Genomic DNA, 23,231 nt, shown 5'->3' with positions numbered 1-23,231 from the left:
TAAAAAAATACCAAAAAAAAAAATTTTATGAATTTCTAAACTATAACTTTTAAATGCGTCGTTCAATTTTAATTTTAAGAAGAGTTTACATTTTCCTCTCTCTCGCCCTCTATTGGACAAACTTAAAACGCATTTTATGCATAAATAAATGAAAATTTTCCAAAAACGCGCTTCGCTCTTCGATAGATAATTTAATTATCTATCGAAGAGCGAAGCGTTTTTTTTCGAAATTTTACCACATACATGAGAAAAACACGTTTGAAAATCAACTATAAACCGCTCTTAAAAAAAGCATTCGACGCAGTTTTTAAGCAAAAAAATGTATACATGGTTTCATTATGATTTTTTCGTACGCTTTAAGGTTATTTTTAAAAAACAAAAATTCAAACTTTTCTTTTAATTTCTTCGGAATGGCTTGATGAATTAACTCTTAAATCTAATCAGATCTACGTTTTGATAGACCCTTTCGAATGACGTGTCGTAGAATTCAATCGGTTGATTCGTTTTTGAGAAACCGTACGACAAAAATTTATTGACACACACACACGGCCGGACACCTCGGCGGGAATAATCAGAATGGCTTCCTGGGACCTTAAAACGTGGACATCCGGTGAAAACTCGACTTTTAAAAATCGGACCGAAATCAATAACTTCCCATTATTAAAAATTTTCAATTTTCTTAGCGGGAAGTTAAAAATATATATTTATATGAAATATCGTGAATACAGTTGCCAGTTCTCACGCAAACATACATATAGATGTACTTATTTTTATTTTGTTGGTAACTTTTTTTTAAAAAATTAAAATGTTGAGTAGCTAACTTCAGGGTGTCGGTTTTTCGTGACAGTGTGCGCGCGCATCATAAAAATTTACCCTCATTATTTTTGCCTAACGCGCCAAAAGAAGTATAACTTCAAAAACAATGAGTGAAGAAATTTATTTATTTACTTTCGTAACCAACTAAATTGATATAATCTTGTGATTTGGAAATAAAAAAAAAATACTTAGTGTTACTACGTGTGCTGGAGATAATATTTATATAATTAATAATTAATAAATAAAGCATATTCGACACAATAAGAAAATGGTTTTATTAAACTCATAACAACACAAGCAACAATAAACAATGATATTTTAATAATAAAATAAGCTACAATTTAAGCGATTCGTACATATTTAATAGTAACTTATCAATGAATATTTTTGATTTCAATGATGATTTGTTAAGTTTTATCGATTCAGTGTATATTATTTAATAAACTATTAAATGATGACAAACTGATTTAGTAACGAAAGATAGTCCAAGCACTTCCCCAAAGCTGGACTATCCTTCGTCCAATCGACCAATAATTTCTTCTTCTAATATAACCTTCAGTAATTAGTCACTCGCTTCTACATGACAATAATTAATAACATTTAGCTTGCTTTATAAATTTATAAGTGAAAAAACACGCCAAGCTAATAACTCTCTACGTTCCCTTAAAACGATACAATGATAAGACTGTGCATTATTATAATTTATAATAACAATTATAATAATATATCAATAAATAATTAATATAAATAAACGTAGCACAGTCGAATATACGAAAGTTTTTATAGAGAGTAAAAAAGAGGTAGAAAAGGGAGTGTCATGGGCACTCTGCTCTAAGCCGAGAAGAGATGATTAATTCTTTATTATTATCATTACTAATAATAATAATTAACTATATTGATGATAATAAATGCACTAGACGTTGTTAGTAAATGTTTACATATCAACGGAGTTATTCTAAATTTATCTATCGTGTGGTCGATTCTCGTACTTTACGTTAACAATTAACGACAAGCCTCCTGATTATGAAGATAAAACCTTCCCCTAATTTTTCTTCTTAATCAGGCTAGTCGTTAATCATTGAAATTATTAATATGTTTCGTTTTCTATTCTTAGAACTCGTCATTAATTCTTGATTATCATATACAGTAATTTTTTACGTATGTAATTATTGATTAATTTTAATAGTACTTCGTCTTCTTTTATGTATCGTTTTATTTTTTTTTTTATTTTTTCTTCTTCATTTTTTTTTTTTCAAGGATTTTATTTCATTTATTTTATTCTATTCGTGCGTTAGTCGAGTTTCTGACAATCAGATAACTCAATTGTAAGACAGTAATTATTATATCTGTATTTAATGATAATAATTAATGTTATAATTATATAATAGTAATAATAAATGTAATAATGTATCAACTATTTATGTTTTTTAAATAGTTATTAATGATAGCGTCATAGAATCACAGAATACAGCACAGTCGCTAGGCGTTGTTTAATTGCTAAGCCTATTCGACACATTTAAACCGAGACAATAATTACCAAAAATCATCACAACAGTGACAACTTTAATAGTCATCTTTCTTCATTATCTATTACAATCATATTTAATTATTATTATTCATTATTCATTATTATCAATAATAAATGTTGGTTTATATTAAATTTATAAATTATTTGATAGACGTTTTTTTTTTTTTTTGAATGATCTCTTAATAAATTTTAAGTGTTTATTATTCGTAATGATATATGCGCAACAGCGTAGGCACTAAATTGCAAACTATTTAATGAGATAATATCTTTTCACTATGATCGTACATCATTTTTAAGTTACCAATTATATAATAAACTTTTTTTTTTATTATTCTTTGGACCAAACTTGCTTAACAGCTAAATGCAAATATTTAATACACTTTATAATTGCTAACTCCATAGATCAGGTATATAGTTTATAGAAAAAAAGGAATCTATTAGAAATCTCACGTGTAAATTTATTAACGTGCATTGTAAATATTTACCTTTATAATATAATTTATCTCGGTAATAATTAATATAATATATTATTTAAATATCTTCACTAGATTGTTGAGTGTATAAAGATCCAAAGTTATCACTACACTTTGTTCCTACGTTCGTGTCTTAATAAATAATTAGCGTCTTTTTAACTAAATTTTATTTTATAGCTATTGCGTCCGACACAAGACTATATCTTCCTCTGTCACCGTAGATTCTATTTGATAAGTGCCATTTTATATTGAATATAGAAACAAGTTTATCAAATAGTTTAGTATAATATAATAGATACAATAATAATAATAATAATAATACTAATAAATACAATTATAATAATATTATTAAGAATTACGTTTAGTTATATGAAGAGTAATAATATTATTACAGGCATTGTCTTTAATAAAGTTGGTGATTATTCGAATAATTATTTTCGTGTGGTCCCCGTTCGTGCGTCTTGTTCTGTGATCCACATCTTTTATCAACCCTCAAATAATTAAATGCAATTTTATTTTATTGCATCGAAATAATTATTTCAATCCGATTGTCTATAATACTTTTGTCTTCAATAGCTCCAACGTGAGACATTACGAATAGATCTAAAGCGTTGTACTTGATATTTATATATATATAAATAATTAAATTTATAATAGTTTTATTATTTATGTATAGTAGCGTTTTATATCTAACGTTAATACTTGATTTGATTAGCTTAAAGACGGCACAAACAAACTTTCGTTAGAGTATACCAAAGTATCTTTTTTTTTTTTATAACAGTAATAAATATTTTGTCCAAGTGACTTGCCCTTAAATTTAAAAAAGTGTTTGTTTCAAAACTTGGAACTTAAAAAATAATTTTTAAAAATAATAAAAGGGCAACTTTTTAATGTGAGATTTGTTATAATTATTTAGTAGCTAGTTAATGTAAGTAGTAACGTCTTGTTGCCTATAAGTTAGTAAAAAGAGCACGATGAATGCTTTCAGACGGTGAACAGTGCAGACTGGTAGGATGAGGATGTCTTCTACGCCCTGGCCTCGGTGATCTCAACGGTGACGCTCTCGATTACTGGATCGTTCAGGGTGTTGGGATGATGGGGTGGCGATTTGTTGACCCTTATCGCTGTTGATATTGATGAGGCGTTCCCGCTGCTGCCGCGGCTTCCCCTGCGTGACCCTGTACGAGACCCTGACAATCAGACAGCTGTCATTGAAGTTTCCCGAGGAGGATCGAAGCATCCTATTTTAAACGCCAATTAAATAACACTAAATTTATGACTGCTCACTAAGATAAGTAATACAAAAAAAAAGAAGAAAAAAAGATACAAATTAAAATATAAATTAAATGATTACTAGATAAATAATAATTTTTGTTTCAGTAGACTAGTTTAGTATAGTCACACGAGTAACAAGCAAGTCATTTACTTGAGCAAGCAACTATTTTCCACGTCACTCATTCAACTACTGAGAAGAAAAACACAATTCTTCAAATAACAAACTGTCAAGTAAAGACACTATGAAAACATCTAAACAAAGATAAATACGGCTGCTTAGTATTTTTTATTCGACATATTAAAGTGGAAGTAGAGTAGAGTAGAGTTTTGTGAGGAAGAATACATTGATTAAAATTTTACGTCACAATACGAGTCTTGTTGAATAAATATTCACAAAGTCTTGTGTTTTTTTAACGTATGAAAAAGTAATGAAGATACACTGTACAATTTTCAGATTCTTTAAAAATTTAACTTTTAAAAAGTGAATTTTTATTTATTTACAAGTCGAGTCTACCATTTTAATTTTTATTTTTTTGAACGAAATTTTTTTTTGAAAATTTTGATGTTTTTTTTTTTAAATACATAAAAAAATTAATAATTTAAAAAAAAAAGTTAATTATCACAATTTTAACAAATTTTCAAAAAAATTCATAAATTTTTTAGAAAAATGATATTCAATTTTTTTTTTTAAACTGTTCGTTTTTTTATGCATTTAAAAAAAAATACATCAAAAAAAGATAAAATAGAAATTTTATCCAAAAACATAAGAGCCAAAATTTTCTCCAACTTTTGAAGGTAAAAAAGCTATTGAAATATTAATTTTTATGATACTGAAATTAGCAGACATTTGACAATTTTTTAAATTTTTATAACCAATCAATTATTATAAAAAATATATTTTAAAAAATTCGCACTAATAATTTTTTTGAAATTTCTACATGTGGATTTTTTTTCTAAATTATTTTAATTGTAATTTAATTGTTATAAAAATCTAAAAAATAAATATCGTAAAAACAAGCAGAATAAAAAAAAATGTCAATTTTTCACCTAGATATGTCCAAAAATAAGTTTGACCTCACTTATAAATAATTACAAAAAAAATTTCATTTTAGTTGAAATTTTTACTTTATTAAAAAAAAAAAAAATAACGTAAAATTAAAACCAGTGTATAAAGAGCCAGAGTTGAGGTAAAACATAGTATACATGCCTCATACCTTCCATGAGATGTAATTCGTGATCGTGGTTAACGATCAAGTCATGCGAGATAAAAACAATAGTAATTATTCCAACACTTAACTTAGTTAATTTAAGGACACAAGTGTATCAAAAGGAGTTTGTTAATGTTAATGATTTTTGTTAGTTAATTAAGGTTGATATTAGGCAGCAGAAATATAGGTCTAGACTATGATCTATAACAAAATCTGAACACGTCAAAGTCAAGTATGTATACAAGTATACAAATATATATGAAGATATATATTCGCTCTATGAACAAGGAAGATACAAGATAACTCGATAATAAAAGTTGCTTGCTTAGTAATTGAATTGATAAAAACCCGTACGGTTCACTCGCTGTGTGTTTTTCGCACCTTGCTGCGAGCCATTGGGTGAGTGGGCCCTCAGAGATGCCATGGAAGGTTGCCTCGAGGGTCCTCGTTGACTCGCTCTCGACCCGCGTCGCTCCTGAGCGTGAAGTAGCTTGTTGTTGTCACGAAGCAGCGAGACGTTCATCAGACGAGCGTTCGGAGTGTTGAATATTGTACGGTTTTCACGCCAGCGAGCTCTGAGCATCATTATTTTTGAATTTGCGGCTTTTAATTACCTTTGTTACTTCATATTAGGGTTAATTTATCGTCTACTCACTTGCTGAAGAGTCTTAGGACCACACAGATTATTATGAACATGAGAGCCATCGCCACTAGAATTCCTATCATCGCTGGATCCGTGTAGCGCAAATTTTCTTCTTCCTTCACCTCCGCTGTTTACGATTATAATAATAATAATAAAATTAATATTTATTTTTTGCAGATAAATCATCAAATTGAAGTATGAAAATTAAATAAGCCGACATCTAAAAATTTTTAGAATTTTTTTTTATTGAAAAAAAATCGAAAAAAATTTAATTTGTAAAAAACTTGAAAAATTGGAAGTGCAATTTTTTTAAAATATTTTTTTGCTCCAATTTTTTCAATAAAAAAAAATCAAAAAAGTAAAAACGTTGGCTAAATTTATTATTATCATCGAAGTTAGCAATAATTTGACTATTTTTTAATTTTTTTTAACAAATAAATTTGTTCTAAAAAATTATTTATAAAAAATTTCATTTTTTTTAATTTTTACATGTCAATTTTTTTTCTAATTATTTTTTACCATAATTTACTTGTTAAATAAAATTCTTAAAATTATCAAATGTCTGCTAAATTAATTTTCATAGATAAATGTGGGAGTACTTGGTTGTATGATTTTTTTTTTTAATTAATCTATTTACCGATACACTCGAAAACTCCTCCCGGTTGGAGAACTGGAATTTTCTCGAATATGCAGATGCAACGTCCATCTCGGCATTCTGTCTGCGATACCTTTTCCTCGCATTGTTCGGTAAAAAAGCATGACTCGTTCACATTTGCAGCTGTAAAATATTTCAAATTCTCAATACTATTATCCAGGAATTCTGTAATTACATTGTGGATCTGTTCAACTTCATAATAAAGGAATTTATCATAAAATGAAAACGTGATAACATTTAACACAAGATTAATATATGAAATGTAAGTCTTATAATTTAATTATAACTTATAACTTTCATCTAAATTTAAAATTAATGAGAAAACCATTACATTTTTTACGTGACCCAAGTAATTTTATTTAATTAATATTAATGAGGTACTTTTAATGGTATTGAAAAGAGAAAATATGTAAATGACGAAATGTTGGTTTTTATTATAATTTATTTCGTAGCAATAAATTATTGAATGCTCTTCACAATACCAAAATTATAAATGATAAATTTTAATTTGTTTGTATGAATAATAACGTAATTTATTGGTTTTAGCTGGAGGCCAAATTGTCATCGAAACATTGCCAATATTAATGTTTTTTATTACCTCGGCAATTACAATGTATTGACTGGAAATATCAAATTTACAAATACTAGGAAATAAATTATAAAAAAAAAAAAACGTCATTCAGCCACAGCTAAAATGGAAGATAAATTTCACAGAATAAAATTCTTGATAAAATAACATATATAAGTTGATATATAAATCGAAAATGGTTTAATTGCACTCTTAACTTTGATAAAATAACTAAAAATGGTCAAAACTTCAATGTTATAAACGTAAAATTAAAGGTGATTACATGAGTTTTCACATGAATTGATCAAAATTTAGCAATCTCTTTTCAATCGAAAGTTATACATCAATAAAGTCACCGAAAACGTGCATAGTAAAAAATTTTGCGTTAAATATTTAACACTTTTATGTGTAAATTTAACATTTATTGTGTTAAATTAATACAAAGAAGTGTTAAATATTTAACATAAAAATTTTTAACACAAAATTTTTTGACGCATTGATGCAAAATTTTTTACTGTGTGATTTTCACTATTTTTATAATTTTGAAGAGCTACCATTTCTAAACTTATTAACGAATTTCGCTCATTTTAGGGATCATGCAAGCTAATTGTCCAAGAAATCTATATACTAAATTATAAAAAAAAATTATACTTACGAATTCCACACTTGTCTATATGATTCGTTACAGGATATTCTTCTCGGCAGTAGCATCTTTTACTTCTCGGGTCACAAAATGACCCGTCGAACCCACACTCTCGGTCTTCTTTGCACTCATCTCCGAATTTTTTTACGCCACGATCAGGTACGGCTGTAAGTAAAAAATTTTTTATGATAATAACAGTAACCCAAGATGAAAATATAAAAATTTTAAAAGTATATTTTTTTTCATAGATAATGTCAAGGCAAGCGGAATTTATTATTAATAAAAAGGCTTTCAGTGAAAGAACGTGACAGTTTTTCATATTCTACAAAAAATCAAAGGAGAACCTACGAAGATGTAGGTGTCAGAGCAATCTCGAAAGGGTAGAGCCTAAAGCCTACAGCCCACAGGTCTACTGACATCATTCTTCTCATACATAAAATATGCGACCGCATGACATTTGTGAATTTGCTCCGTCATCACAGAAGTTTTCGGCAAAATATTTTACAGCAATTCGCCTCCAGTCTGACGTTCTCTTACATCATACATATATTATGTATTATATATATATATTACATATTTATGCAAATGTCCATAATAATATCCAACAATTGCATCAGATTGCAGACTGGTAAAATTACCAGGGCATGAACTCCCGAATTATGTTCACTTCTCGGTGCATCAATATAATAAAACGGCATAGGGCCGCTCGATAAATCCGGAACTGATTGTGGGCATCGACAAAATGGACAAATGGTTGCTCACTCACTGGAAGACTTTTCGGCTCATTTCCACCTAGAATACAAACCGGACTCCTCTGTTATCCCACCGATTTATTTACTAAAATAATAATCACACACAGAAAAAAACATTTATTTGAATCAAGTAAATAATTTTGAAGAATTTCATGTTCTTTACTTGAGTAGAAAAATTCTTAAACTAAGAAATTTTTCCTATTTAAAGTAAATTTTACTTGATTCAAAAATTTTTCGTCTTGATCCAAGACAATGAAACTCTTCAAAATTATTTTCTTGGTTCAAGAATCTTTATTTTATTTATTTAATAACCAGAAAATATTACAGAATATCAATATATAATATAATACATGACATATCTGTCCGATAGAGATGCAGAACATCTGTTCATAGGACTGGTATACAGAAAAAAAATTAACTTGAATCAAATAAATAATTTTGAAGAATTTCATCTTCTTGATTTGAGTAGAAAAATTTTTCAACTAAGAAATTTTTCTTGACTTCAGTAAATCTTACTTCACTGATAGAAGGATTTATTTGTATCAAAAAATATTTGTTATTAGTTAACAAATCATTTATTAGAGACCATTTTTTAGTATCAAACAAATATTTCTTAGTATTTAAAATGATTTGTTTGTATTTAATAAATTTAATATTCATTTATTAAATATTAATAAATCTTTTTAAATACTAAGAAATATTTGTTAAGGACTAAAAAGTGGTCTCTAATAAATGATTTTTTAAATATTAACAAATATTTTTAACTATAAACAAATCCTTCTAAGTTGATTCAAGAATTTTCCGTCTTGATTCAAGACAATGAAACTCTTCAAAATTATTTTCTCGATTCAATAATTTTCATCTTGATTCAAGCTAAATTTTTTTCAAAGTATAAATTAAATTAAATTAAAATTCAAGAAAGCTTAATTATATAATTAATTTACAATAATAATTTAGAGAAATCATAAATCTTGATTCAAGTTAATTTTTTTTCTGTGCAATACATCACATTTAAATATATTTATTCCCTACACAGTATATTATTGTATGTGTCAATTTATCTTGAGGATCGTTCACGTAATTGCAACAATAGCTGTAAAAAAAACTCCTCGCGGAATAGCAATGTCATGGGTTAATCTCGAATAAAAAAGTGGGTCATTCTCGGTGGCAATTTGCCAATATAGCTTCTTTTTTCTCATGACTATGTCTGTAGATCACTCTCGCATCAGAAGCTTCACTTTTTTTTTATTTTATTTTTCATCATTTTTATTTTTTCTTCCCATCTTCATTCACCTGGAGCCCTCCCACGGTACCGAAGCACCGCAAATCCTACAGTTTCTCTAACACTAACGTTATTCCATCGTACATCAATGCAATCAACTTGCCTTACAGTCTCTGCTCTATACTTTTCCCATTATATATCCGTTGAACGGTTGAGAAAACCTCAAAGCCAGAATGTTAAACTTTTTGAATCGTCTGGAACTGGGAGATACGCTTTTAAAGACTTAGCATTATCTTTTGTATCGATACTCTGCAGGCACGTACTCCTCTGTGCTTAAATTAATACGTATATTTATAAACATGTATGAAGATAAATGTAACTATAGATAAAAGCTAGAGATGAAGATATAAAATATAGATATCAGCTGAAAGCTAAATAATGTAAGTGTATATCTGTGTTATAGAGTCACATAGCTATCGTTGAATAGGTTCGTTAATAGTAGAATCTCAGTGGTAAAAATAGTCTCTTGTGACAATGCTCACTTCTCTTTTCGTCTTTTTATCTACCCTCTATCTTTTATTTTACTTCCTCCTCTGTTTATTCTTTGGCACTATGGGAAAAACAGCGTCAAAAGTTTTACCCCGGTCTCTCAGCTCGTTCGCTTTTATTATCACTCTTCTTTTTTTCTACTATATGGATATCCACCATGCACGTTCACATTCTGAAAAAAAACTTGGTTTTATTCATTCGCATTCACCCGCTCATTAGCAAAATAACAAAACATCTTTTTTGTTACTTTTTTGATCCCAGCTCAATTGAAATAAACAACATCATCTTTTTATATCCATTTTTTTGCCCTTCGTCGCATTTATAATATTATAATATTTTTTTTTATATGAATTATCTTAATAGAAGAAATAAACTATTTTTTGTTTTATGTGTTCGAGCATTAACTAAAAATATTGCTTCGCGTGTTTATATTTATTCATCCATATGTTTATGCTTACTACACATTATGTAGACATAAATTATTAAAATTTTTTTTCTTTTTAAAGTAATATTAAAAATAAACGGTCTTGGTTGTAGTAAATTTTCTCATCCCCAATTAATTGACGGTCTATTTAATCCAAGTGAACATGCAACATTAGTCCTTCGAGACTTTTCTCTAATACCCGCAGGATTTTTAGTAGTAGTATAAAAGTCACGTCCTTTCTTCTGAAAGCTTTACTTTTATATTACTCGATAATATATAGCTGCACCGAATACAGTACAGACAGTACACAAGTAAGGTAAGGAAAATAAGTGTAGAATTTCTATTCTATAACTGCCGGGTGAATTATCGAGCTGTTTCACTAGACTCCAACGTCTTTATTCTCCTCGACGTAAACTCAAAATACAAAGGAACTAATTTTTTTCTTTTCTTATAAAAATGTCTACTTTTATTTATAGCCTTTAATTTATCAACAAACTTAAATTACTTTTTTTCCTATATTTATTTAATATAACTGCAATCAATTAAAGATCTTTTTTTAACAACTTTGTATTTTTGTTTCAGTTGACATTTTCACGAAGAAATATATCTATTTTACATTACTGTGGATAAAAATAATGGTTTCCTCCTGGCGAGAAGAAGATAAAGTGGATTATAATAAAATTTTAATACCTACATTCTGAGCGAAGAGATATAAGTAAAATATATAACAGAATGGTGTTATTAAAAAGTTTAAGTATTACGTTATTATTACTTCAAATGAAGTTACACAAAGTTATAAAATTGTGTCCGAGTTGAGTAAAGAAAGAAATACGCATATTGCTTTTTGAATAATTTATCTTCATTGAATGACTTACATGCGCATATGTATTAGTAAATATGAGTTATAATTATTAAATGAAGAAAATGAAGAATGCGACGTGCTGATGACATGGTTTATATTTCAGTAACCCAAAGCAGTACTTGGACTTAGATATTTACCCTTTGTGTCCAAGTACAAAGAGTTATGTCCACATGGTAATTGCTATTTCAGTCAATGAACTAAAGGTTAGCTGTTAACTGTTAGCTGTGTTAATTAAATAGGCTTATTGACATTTCATTTTTACTTTGTAGCTCGCAAAGCAAAATTGATGACTTTGAGGACTGTGTTTGCTGAAATTTGCGATTGTTTACTTCACTTCTACCTGATTTTATTCATTCAGTTAATGTCAATCGGATTCACGATTAACGAAGAAAAAAAATTAAATGATATAGTATGAGTAATTATGATTATAATTGCATAACTTGATAGAAATTAATGTGATTAATTTCCGTTGCGGGCAATGTATATAGAGTAAGCATAAATTGATACGTTTAATGTCCGAATAAATTAATATTGGAGAGTTGTCATTTACAGGCTCGGTTAATTTTGACTGCAAAAATTAGAAATTGATTTATTTTAGAGTTTTGATTGAAAATTGATTGTGTTAAAAGTTTAATCACTATAGCAAACATGCATACTTATATATTTCTATAGTTATCTGAATTTAATATGTTACTCATAAATACCAATAGGGATTATTGTATTACTGTCTACTTGTAAGTAGTTAGTCTTTCTTGAACCATTAAGTTGTTACTACACAGTAAAAAATTTTGCGTCATTGCGTCAAAAAATTTTGTGTTAAAAATTTTTGTGTTAAATATTTAACACTTTTATGTGTAAATTTAACATTAATTGTATTAAATTAACACAGAAAAATGTTAAATTAACACAAAAAAGTGTAAAATATTTAACATAAAAATTTTTAACACAAAATTTTTTGACGCAATGACGCAAAATTTTTTACTGTGTACGTATAATATTTTCTTCTTATTAATAAATTGTATTTGAAACTATTTACCAATTATTTACACGTTTATTTATAACATTAATCCTATAAATAATCAACAGATTGTTATTAAGTAAATAAATTTATTGTGAAGATAATTCAATTATTTTGTGGATTCATGAATAGTTATATAGACTTGGAAATTAATTTTTTATAAATAATCACGGAGAAAACTTTTTTAGAATCATTTTTATACATACACGTTTTTATTAATTGCATATTTGATATCAAAACTTTTTAAATAAATAAAAAAAAATGATACGTCGATTTTTTATGGATCATAAATTTGGAATTGAGAATCCAGGAATATTATCTACGATAAAACCCATCCATTGGGTAAAAACAACCAGGTAGTGTGAAAATGAACAATTGTAAAATTTATTTTATAGAAAACTTTATCAAATTTTTCAGAAAAACTTTAAAGTTTTGATAACAAGAAATCAGGAGCTCTTCCAATGAACCGCCATAAATTTAGGTTAATTTTGGCCAGCCCGCAAAACGCTGGACAGCTAGGAATCCCAGTTTAACACCGCAAAGAAGAAAGGAAAAAAATAGAAACGAACTAAACGTTTCTCGTTATTATTACAAGTTTATTTATAAATCATTGCTTTGAGCACGATAGCAATTATTAGGGTGATAATTCCGTAAATCGAGCTACTGAATAGACATATCCGCAATGCAGACCGCAGTAAAGTCTAGTAATTCAACTTTCTCTCTTTGGTCTCTTTCTTTCTCTCTTACGACGTCGCGCGCATTTGCTACTTTCAGAACCTTGAAAGTTTTTAAAAATAAAAAGATATATATCACCGTGTAATTTCATGCTGTTTTACACCGCGATAGTTGTTTCATCTCGAATTCAGAACCATCTAGCTAGCAAGAAAAATTATTTTTTTCAGACTGAGTCTACCAACTTTGTACTGAACTTCCAGGGATTAAGAGCTACGAAAAAGCTGTGCTTTAAATTCTTGAAACAAGGTATAATTTGGATTATACTACAGCACGGAACGCTGCAGTTAACTTAGCATCGCGATTACCCGGTAAATAATGTTAATGTTTCTCTTAAACTAGCAATTAAAATTCTTTTTTTTTTTATTGCTATTCTGCATTAATAATTATAAATTATAAATATTGTTTTACAGCATTTGGCTACAAACTACAAGCAGTTCCTGAAACTTTACACTTTTCTGTTAATTATTAATCCACTGGCGATGGCTGGATAAAGTGTACTTTTATGTACGTGCACATATCACCCATGCCAGGGGTTAATTTTTATCCATCTTTGTTGACCAATAATTGCCTGACCGGGTCACATGCATGCGCTACTGAACGTCAAGACTGGTTAAATATTGAACACCAGTGCTCGCGGTTTTCCACAATTTATTTATTAAATATTTTTTATAAAATAATTAAATATTCTACAATATAGATTAACATAATTGAAAGTTAAAAATTTTTTTCCAGAGTTTTGTCTTTAAAAGTAAATATTGAAAACTGCGAGCTTAATGTCATCTACTGAAGGATTTTCACAAGTAATTTGAATGAACAGTAAGTCTTGAAGAACTTACTCTGAAGAAAATAAAAGCCAGGGAGTTAAACTAACAAAAGTAAGAAGAAGAAGAATAAGAAGATATCTGTAATAATATTTATCTTTTATCGGTTTCACTTTAAAGTGCAAGAAGATTTGGATTTGAAGAACGAAAATAGATGAGTAAGAATTGATTCAGTTGGTAAAGCTCGAGCTTGAGTTCATTATTTCACTGGGTGGTATATGGTAATAACTTAACTGGGTTGGTTTATATTTCTTTGTTTGAGTTGAGCGAATGTGTTAGTGTGTATAAAATATGGAAATGGATTTAGATGTATTGTGTTCATGTTTCACATTTATTGATATATATGTACAGAAAGTTAGCACGTGAATTACGACGCAATTTAAAGTCCATCGATATTATTCCTGTGGCTATTCAAATATCCGTCGGAGCCGCGAACGTCAAACCAACCTGTTATCGACCACACTAGCTGTATTATATTGTAGGGAAACACACAACAACACTTAAATCCTCTTACCTGCAGTACACAATGACTGAAATGCTGGGTGACTCACATACACTCCACGGTGCCTACTAGTTTTAAGTTAAAAGTCAAGTGTCCAGAAAACCTTTAAGAGAAGACAACCCTACACCTCGCTACTTGGCATATATAGATGCAAAACTAAATTTATACTTTTTCCATAAAACATTTTTATTTCTTCGATAATAATTTATCATATTTTTATATTGATAAAGAGCTTTATTTTTATTTTTATTTTCAGGAGATTTGAAATTGCAAAGGTTACAGAAACAAAGGAAATATAAGATTGAAAAAGTATAAAGATTGGCAAAAGTATTTCCAGATAAAATAAAAGTGATCGAACAGCCGAGACAAATGATAAGTGGACACGCGATAAATGGGTGCGAGGATACCACGGTAAAATTCACCAAAGTAAATATCATATATTGCAGATCCAAAATTCATGTAAGCGTGTGTGTTTTATCTCTTATATTATTTTAGATTAGATTGGACGAGTGAAATATAAATATTGAAATAAATATTTCAAGCAGTAAATCATCTATAGAAACAAATATCCGAGGTAAGAGGAAGAAGAAATGGAATTTATAAAAGCATTTGGTAGCACTCGCTCGTGTGATTGCATCACTCCCACGAGTCTAGTGCGCTAGAGGAAGCACCACGTCATCTTGTAGAGTGTTATCGCAACCTGCTGCTTTCCGTGAGCAAACTTTCTTCTCACCGACTAAAATTTCTTCTTTTAGCAGGTAGTACTATTACTTCTTAGGATTTCTCGATAGTGGCGTCAGTCGATACCAAACAAGGGATGCCGAGGGTAATTTTTGGCAACAAGCCATTTTACAGGTCAACTTTTTTTTAATATTTATCTTTACCCTTTACCTTTTAGCTTGGCTCTATTAATTCTATCTTTCCTGGCTGGGGTGCTGTAGAATGCTCTGCAAATATTATAATTAACCACCCGACACTCGAGCCGTGTACAATCACTTAATCTTGTAATTAAATTAACAGTCTTCACTTCCGCTTTTCTCATCGATTAATTTATGCAGATAAAGTCAAAAAATTTGTCTTAATAATTACAAGTAGTTTTTTAATTAATCAGCGATGAAGAAATAAAATTACCTATGCTCTTAATTTAATTATTAACCATTAGAGTAATTATAATAATAAAAAGTGACTTACCTTCAAGAGTAGTCAGTTCCGGGGGGTCCGGGCCCCCTTGGACCTGGTGTCCCAGGAGGAACCATGGGACAATGATAAGACAGATCAGCCGAGTGCCTCCAGATTGCGCCAACCACTCCAACATCTCTTCAACCCAACCCGGACACTCAGGCCCGTCGTGTCACGTCTTATCATATTACATACTCGTGAACCGAATTCACGACCGCGCTTCTCATCGATCACACTTCCTACTTTATTACCAGGTATGTAAATATGTATCAATATAATAATATCAATATCAATAGCTGTGCTGATATCCTGTGGAAGATTCTTCAGCACCCACACTTACCTCACTCACAAACTTTCACTCTTTTTAAATTTCCAGCAGGTTGTCGGTACAAAAAATACTGCGGGCACTTAGTTGTCCTTCTTCATTGGGGTTGTCACCACGACTGCGGGTTCCGTGAACGCGTCACGGTCGACGAGCAGCGGCGACAAGGAGGATACAGTGCAGCGGCTGAACGTCGCGACCAAAAGGCGCCGGCGCGACCCCCGAGAACCGTACAAACCTTTCCTGGCTTTACTTCACTTACCCCTCTTTATTTCGTGCTATCCTTCATGTGTATGTGTTCCTTTTCTTTCCTATCCATACTTTTTTACACGCACTTGCTGCACATTCACCCTTATACATAAATTACCTGCACCGCTATTATTATCATTATCATAATCATTATTGTTATCATCATTATACTATCACTGTAAAATAGTCTAATGAAAATGTTAATTTTTTCCGTGTCACAATATTTTTTTTAAATATTCTTTCTCTTTACAAGCTCATGCTGAAAAAAATGTCAACTTTTTATGATAACTTGTCATCATCCTTGTTTATATTTACAAATACTTCTTTTTCTATTATTTATATTATTAAGAATAAGAAAAATTTTGTGTCTAGAAATCATATGATAAAATCAGTTTTTTTAGTGAAATTTAGTGTCATTGCAAAGGTCTTGACTTTAATTTTTACCTTTTCAAGGTTTTATATCATTCTAACCGATAGTCAATTTATGATCTATCTCTAGATCCATAATTAAGAAATAACTTTGTATCTTGAGAACTATTGACATTTTTAAAGATATAAGCTCATCCCGACATTACACTTATCGGGACCTTTCATTTGAGTACCTACATCAATTTTTCATATATTTATATATATTATATATATGTATATATGCAAAATATATAAAAATGCATGTGGGTACTCAAATGAAAGCTCTTGATGAGCGTAACATCGAGATGAGCTTATATCTTTAAAAATATCAATAGTTAAGAAAGTACAGTGCAATTTAATACAATTAAGAAACGATCTTGTATCTTGAGAACTATTTAAATTTTTAAAGATACAACTTCACCCCGACATTATACTCATCGAGACCTTTCATTTGAGTACCCACATCAATTTTTCATATATTTATATATATATATATATATATATATATATATATATATATATATATATATATATATTATATATATATTATATATATGAATATGTGAAAAATATATCAAAATACATGTGGGTACTCAAATGAAAGCTCTTGATGAGTGTAACATGGAGATGAGCTTATATCTTTAAAAACTTCAATAGTTAAGAAAATACAGTGTAATTTAACAAAAGTAATTATTTAATGAAGCAAAATTTTTGTTTATTTATAATTCACAAGTCACATAGTGACTGCGAGGTTGCTATTTATTTTTATTTATTATAATTATAATATCCCAGAGTTATTCCTCGGGCTTGAAAATAATAAAAGTACATTTCATTTGACTAAATCCATCTCAGTATCGCAACAGCAGAAACTTTTTTAAATAAAATCTTTCGATATCTCATTAAAGTCAGCGACAGCAAACATTTACTAGCAAACAGTTACATAAATATTCATTTATAAAAGTATATAAATTTATATTTCTTTGTTAAGATAAAATTATCTCTGTAATTCTTTTTAATTGTTTATATATTAAAATCTGAACTGGGGTAGCTTGAATAATTTATAATGATGAATTATTAGATATAAAGATAGATAATATTATTTCTTAGACATATGTATTATTATATATATTATATATCTTTTTTTAAAGGCAGTATCATATTTTTTTCATCCATCATGATGCCAGATGTGATTAATTACTGAAAACAGGGTAAAAAATAGTGTGGAGGAAGTAAATAAACTCAGAGAGTTATTATTTTTCTACGCAAACACAAAAGTTGTTTTAGTGCTTAGTAAAAGCGGGAAGAAAAGTATAGTATTATATTATAAATCTAAGGAAGAGAAAATTTATCAACAAAGTGGTGAAAAATAATTTATGGGAATAATTTTAAATTTTTTTTAAGTGCAATAACAAAGAATATGAAATAGAAAAAGTGTAAAAGCGTCATGCTTCTATTTTAATCTCTAGATATCGATCCACTTCAATCTGACATTATAAAAAAAAAATAAATCAAGAAACCATTAAGGTCTTAAATAAATAAGTAAACGCCCAAAGGAAAATAAAAGACACCTCGCTGTGTATAATCACAGCTAAGCACTTTTGTCTACTCTAAAAACAAGTCAATGCCATTCGCAGGATTTTATTACCTTATAATAATATTTTTCCTGTCGCATTAGGATTTAATTGACTAAAGAAAATATTTACACACATACACGCGACTACCATTATGTTAAGTATCGCATTGCGTCGCACTGGCCCACTTTTACCCGCGCTGGTCTGTTGCTTTATGCAATTTCCCACCGATCGCTCAGCTCGTTGCATTCAGCTCACATAAAATGTTATATAGAGGAAAACGTCGTAAGATCCATTAAGGAAATCCACCGTTTATGATGTGCGAATAAGAAAAAAGCTCACGTATACTTTTACTCTTTCTATAGAAGCTTATATTAACAGTCTAGACGTTTATTATGTCTTCTCGATGAACAAGTTACTTCTTCTAATTAATCTTCAGCTTACTCACTTAAATCCTTCAATTTATTTTTCATTTACATCTCAATGTATTTTATATATTAAGTTAGCTTCTATAAAAGTAAATTTAATGTTAGTAATTACAAAAATTAATCAAGAAAAAAAATCTAACTACTTATATTTATAAACTTATAACTTTAATTGATTTTACGAGTATCTTATTCAACGTTAATATATATATTTATAAAAGGTAACTTTATTTCTTCGATGACGAAATTATTTCATAAAATCCTGCTTTACATCTGAAATTATTCAATAAGATTAATATTGAATTTAATTAAATATAATCCTCGTACATATGTATGTAAGAATTAAGTAAGTACTTACGGAAAAGTATATCGTCATCTAAAGTTCGTAAGAAATTTCTATTGAGAAATCAACTCTGCCCAGAAAGTCGAGTAATCCTTCAAGATACTACCACTGGAAGAATATATAAATAATTAATTAAAACAGCTCGTGTACTTTTAGAATTTTTTTTACAAATACATTGTAGTAAGAAAAATTTATTTTTAAAATTCCATATTTAAAAACTTTCAAAAATTATAAATGCAATTTTTTAAAAATAATTTTCTAGGCCTAGGTTTTCAAGAAAAATGAAAAAAAAAATTACGTGTTCGCTAATTTCAGTATCTTAAATTACATTACTGTTAAATGATAATGAAATTAATAATACTAAAATTAGCCGACGTTTTTAATTTTTTGATTTTTTTTCAATAATTAAATTAAAACAAAAAAATATTTTTGTAAAAAATTCTACTAACAGTTTTTCAAGTTTTTTACAAATGAATTTTTTTTTTTTGTAATAATTTTTTCAATAAAAAAAATCTAAAAATTTTTAGATGTCGGCTAACTTAATTTTCATATGAAACTAACAGACTTCTGTGAATTTTTTTAGATTTTCATGATAATTAAATTATAAAAAAATTTTTACTTTCAGAAAGTTAAAAAAATTATAAGTGCAAATATTTAAAAATTTAGTTTTTTATAAAAATAAACAAAATTAGCAGACATATGACAATTATTGGAATTTTTATAAAAAATCAATAATTGTAAAAAAAAAAAGTTTCTTTTTTTATTTTTTTTAAATTTCTACATATAAAATTTTTTTAATTATAATTTTAATTGTTAAAAAAATTTAAAAATTTTTTTTTTAATTTTCAGTATCATTACTTTTAATGGTAATATGGGTCGATGATACGAAGAAGATACAAATATAGACAATGTTTGGGTTTAAAGAGCTCACCAGACATAATTAAACCCGAATTGGAAAGAAAAATAAATAGAAACCGGTTCGACAACACTTATATCTGCAATATCTCAAAAGCGTCGAAATCAATCACTATTGACACATTCACCTTCCAAACAAGTTTGCTAATAAATCTGAATTGCATCACGAGTTCAAAGTTCTCTCGACATTTCTGTCACTATGTTTACCGTCGGTTATTATCGATATGAACAAAGTAACTGGTTATGGTAATTAATAGGTTGGTAATATAATAAAATAATAATAATGATTATGTTAATAATAAATTTATTTGGACTGCACCTAAGTGAAAGATTTATTGGGTGATTTATTGCATAAATTATTATTTCAATATTACACTACTACTGTCTACTAATTTAAAGTAATTAATTGAAATTAAAATAGTAACGCAATCTTTTTTAATTATTTCTAGATAAGGGTATGTGTGACACTTACGTGAAGTAGACTTGACCCTGTCCCTTGGTTGGAGAGTTCCAAATTAATGTAGCTTCTTGTTTATCTTTTGAATCGGCGTGAGTTACTGAACTGCACTCATCGAAAACTTTGGTGTTGGGTGTTGTTGCGAAGCTACCTATCCATGCATGAGTGCGCGAATCTCTAGCTTGTATGAAGAAACCCTTGAAAGTATCTCCCTTTATGCTGACTAAAATTTTATTTCATTCATTTTATTAAAAGTTTCTGTTTCTAAAACCACTTTTTTATTTTCAGATTAATGAATATGAAAGAAGAAATAATACAGCTTTTATTTTTAAACAAAAAATAAATATTAATGATAAGAAGACTAGAAAAAATTTATCTATGAGCAGAAAAGAGCAAAAATTAAAGTATTATCAACAAAAGATTTAGAAATTAATATAGTCTTCTTTTAGAAGAAGAAAAGATGATTAATATTACCAAAATTTTATTTCATTCATTTTATTAAAAGATTCTGTTTCTAAAATCACTTTTTTATTTTTAAATTAATGAAAATGAAAGAAGAAATAATACAGTTTTTATTTTTAAACAAAAAATCAATATGAATGATAAAAAGACAAGGAAATATTTATCTGTGAGAAGAAAAGAGCAAAAATTAAAATTTTATTAACGAAATATTTAAAAATGAATATATTCTTCTTTTAGAAGAAGAAAAGAATATTATTGTTGAAATTTTATTTCATTCATTTCATTAAAAGATTCTGTTTCTAAAACCACTTTTTTATTTTTAAATTAATGAAAATGAAAGAAGAAATAATACAGTTTTTATTTTTAAACAAAAAATCAATATGAATGATAAAAAGACAAGGAAATATTTATCTGTAAGAAAAAAAGAGCAAAAATTAAAATTTTATTAACGAAATATTTAAAAATGAATATATTCTTCTTTTAGAAGAAGAAAAGAAGATTAAGAATCTTTTGTCATTTATTATAATTAAAAAATAATCGAATGTCTAGAGTACTTGTTATTGATTAAATTAAATTGAAAAAAAATTTTAAATCACTGAGTTACATAAATCAGATAAAGTATCTATTCATTTATTTAAATGATTAATTGTTTTATGTAAAAAAAAAAATATTAAAATTACCACTAATTTGTTTTCCAGGTGCGTAATCTTTTGATGAGGCTATAATCTGATAAGGGCTGGTGTTAGCAGGCTGTGAACGAAACTGACCATGATAGGGCTGATTCGGTCGTTCTTTAACACATACATCGACCGGCGCTCCATCGGGAAATCCATTTACAGAGGTAAGTGCTAATAGACCTACAATAACGGTGACCACCAGGGAAATAGTTAGTTGCTGATTCATTTTTTAATTAGAATTTTATTTATCACCCAGTTTAATCTGAAAATCAAATTATTATAATGTGAATCAAAATCTGCCCTATAGAATTACTTTACACAAAGATATCTCAAGAAGATATTTTATATTAAATGAATAAATTTAATTAAGCTATTAAGTAATTAGGTCGGACGGAATAAACCAGTGAAGCTAATAGTTTTTTGTTTCAAGAACTTTTATAAATATAAAGAACAAGACATTTTATTTACCTCAATAAGCGCTTTGTGTTCTCGACGATCCTCAAGACAAATAGCTGACCGTCGTCGTAAAAGAACTCTTACAAGTAAACTAATGAAAATAAAAGTTGTACTTTAGCGATTGTAAGTCCAATACAACTGGGTATAAAAATCCCACCATACATGCGACTGCCACTTCTCACAACTCCCTTACGTACAAAATTATTTACTCGATTGTTACTTTCACCTCTATACTTATTTTACATTACTTGATATGAGTCCTTATCCGAGACACACCACCAGGCTATTCTTCATTGAAACCTTGTACATATTGGACTCGCATGACAACTTATTTGTTGCATCAATTCCAGGGTTGCTGAATGTTTCTTACCTACTCCTAATGTCTTGCATCGATTCCAGCACACGCAAGTGTGTCTTTTGAATTTATAATTACAGTTCTACGTACAATTATATATTTATTATTGACATAGGAAGTTAATTGGTCAGTTAAAAATGACATTAAAGTTAATGACAGTAAAGTTAGCCGACATCTAAAAATTTTTATAATTTCTTTTATTGAAAAAATTATTAAAAAAAATTAATTGAAAAAATTTCACATGTAGAAAGTTTAAAAAATTATACGTGGAATTTTGTAAAAATATTTTTTTTTTATTCTAATTTAATTAATAAAAAAAATCAAAAATTGTTAAACGTCGGTTAATTTTAATATCATTTAAAGTTAGCAGTTACTTGATTATTTTTTACTTTTTTTTTTGACAAATAAATTTGTTCCGAACAATTATTTTTAAAAAATTGCATTTTTAATTTTTTTAAGTTTTTACATGTCAATTTTTTTTTAATAAGTTTTTTTGCCATAATTTATTTGTCAAAAAAATTTTTTAAATTATCAAATATCTGCTTAATTAGTTTTCATAGTTAAAATTATTTGCTCATGACAAATAAAAATATATTGTTTAATATTGACCACTAGTGTAACAATGAGCTTAATCAATCTATTATGACAAACAATGATGATCATTATAAAATAATTTATATGCAGTAGATTTCAGCAGTTGAGAAATTTCTCTATCCAT

At 28.1% G+C, this 23,231-nt stretch overlaps 2 protein-coding genes and 1 long non-coding RNA gene across 14 annotated transcripts; 1 reads left to right on the top strand and 2 right to left on the bottom strand.

The window, feature by feature from the left end:
- Positions 1–1,067: 1,067 nt before the first annotated feature.
- Positions 1,068–16,388, bottom strand: LOC123260380. 8 transcript variants are annotated; one of them, XM_044721455.1, is made up of 6 exons: positions 15,886–16,388; positions 7,822–7,974; positions 6,581–6,721; positions 5,956–6,070; positions 5,649–5,875; positions 1,068–3,995 (listed from the first exon to the last, which is right to left on the bottom strand). In XM_044721455.1, exons 1-6 carry the CDS (start codon positions 16,007–16,009, stop codon positions 3,844–3,846), a joined length of 912 nt encoding a protein of 303 aa, XP_044577390.1. In that variant the 5' UTR covers positions 16,010–16,388; the 3' UTR covers positions 1,068–3,843. The 8 variants fall into 8 exon arrangements, with proteins under 8 accessions (XP_044577390.1, XP_044577381.1, XP_044577398.1 ...); XM_044721446.1 differs by having other exon boundaries at positions 1,068–4,007; positions 5,655–5,875; XM_044721463.1 differs by having other exon boundaries at positions 5,655–5,875.
- On the top strand, positions 13,232–15,839 carry LOC123260429. 5 transcript variants are annotated; one of them, XR_006508460.1, is made up of 6 exons: positions 13,232–13,679; positions 13,782–13,980; positions 14,104–14,187; positions 14,951–15,120; positions 15,195–15,520; positions 15,593–15,839. It is a non-coding gene; the product is annotated as an uncharacterized LOC123260429 (long non-coding RNA). The 5 variants fall into 5 exon arrangements; XR_006508462.1 differs by lacking the exons at positions 13,232–13,679; positions 13,782–13,980; positions 14,104–14,187 and adding an exon at positions 14,209–14,350; XR_006508461.1 differs by lacking the exons at positions 13,232–13,679; positions 13,782–13,980; positions 14,104–14,187 and adding an exon at positions 14,209–14,413.
- A 2,604-nt stretch (positions 16,389–18,992) lies between the features above and the next one.
- Positions 18,993–22,308, bottom strand: LOC123260422 (putative defense protein 3). Its single transcript, XM_044721517.1, has 5 exons — positions 22,171–22,308; positions 21,706–21,964; positions 20,579–20,786; positions 19,207–19,299; positions 18,993–19,121 (listed from the first exon to the last, which is right to left on the bottom strand). Exons 2-4 carry the CDS (start codon positions 21,926–21,928, stop codon positions 19,245–19,247), a joined length of 486 nt encoding a protein of 161 aa, XP_044577452.1. The 5' UTR covers positions 21,929–21,964; positions 22,171–22,308; the 3' UTR covers positions 18,993–19,121; positions 19,207–19,244.
- Between the last annotated feature and the right edge of the window lie 923 nt (positions 22,309–23,231).

This window comes from Cotesia glomerata, linkage group LG1, assembly GCF_020080835.1.
Source record: "Cotesia glomerata isolate CgM1 linkage group LG1, MPM_Cglom_v2.3, whole genome shotgun sequence".
In the NCBI taxonomy this organism is placed as follows: domain Eukaryota; kingdom Metazoa; phylum Arthropoda; class Insecta; order Hymenoptera; family Braconidae; genus Cotesia; species Cotesia glomerata.
The sequence above is the reverse complement of the archived record's forward strand: the minus strand, read 5'-3'. Positions and strand labels throughout refer to the sequence as shown.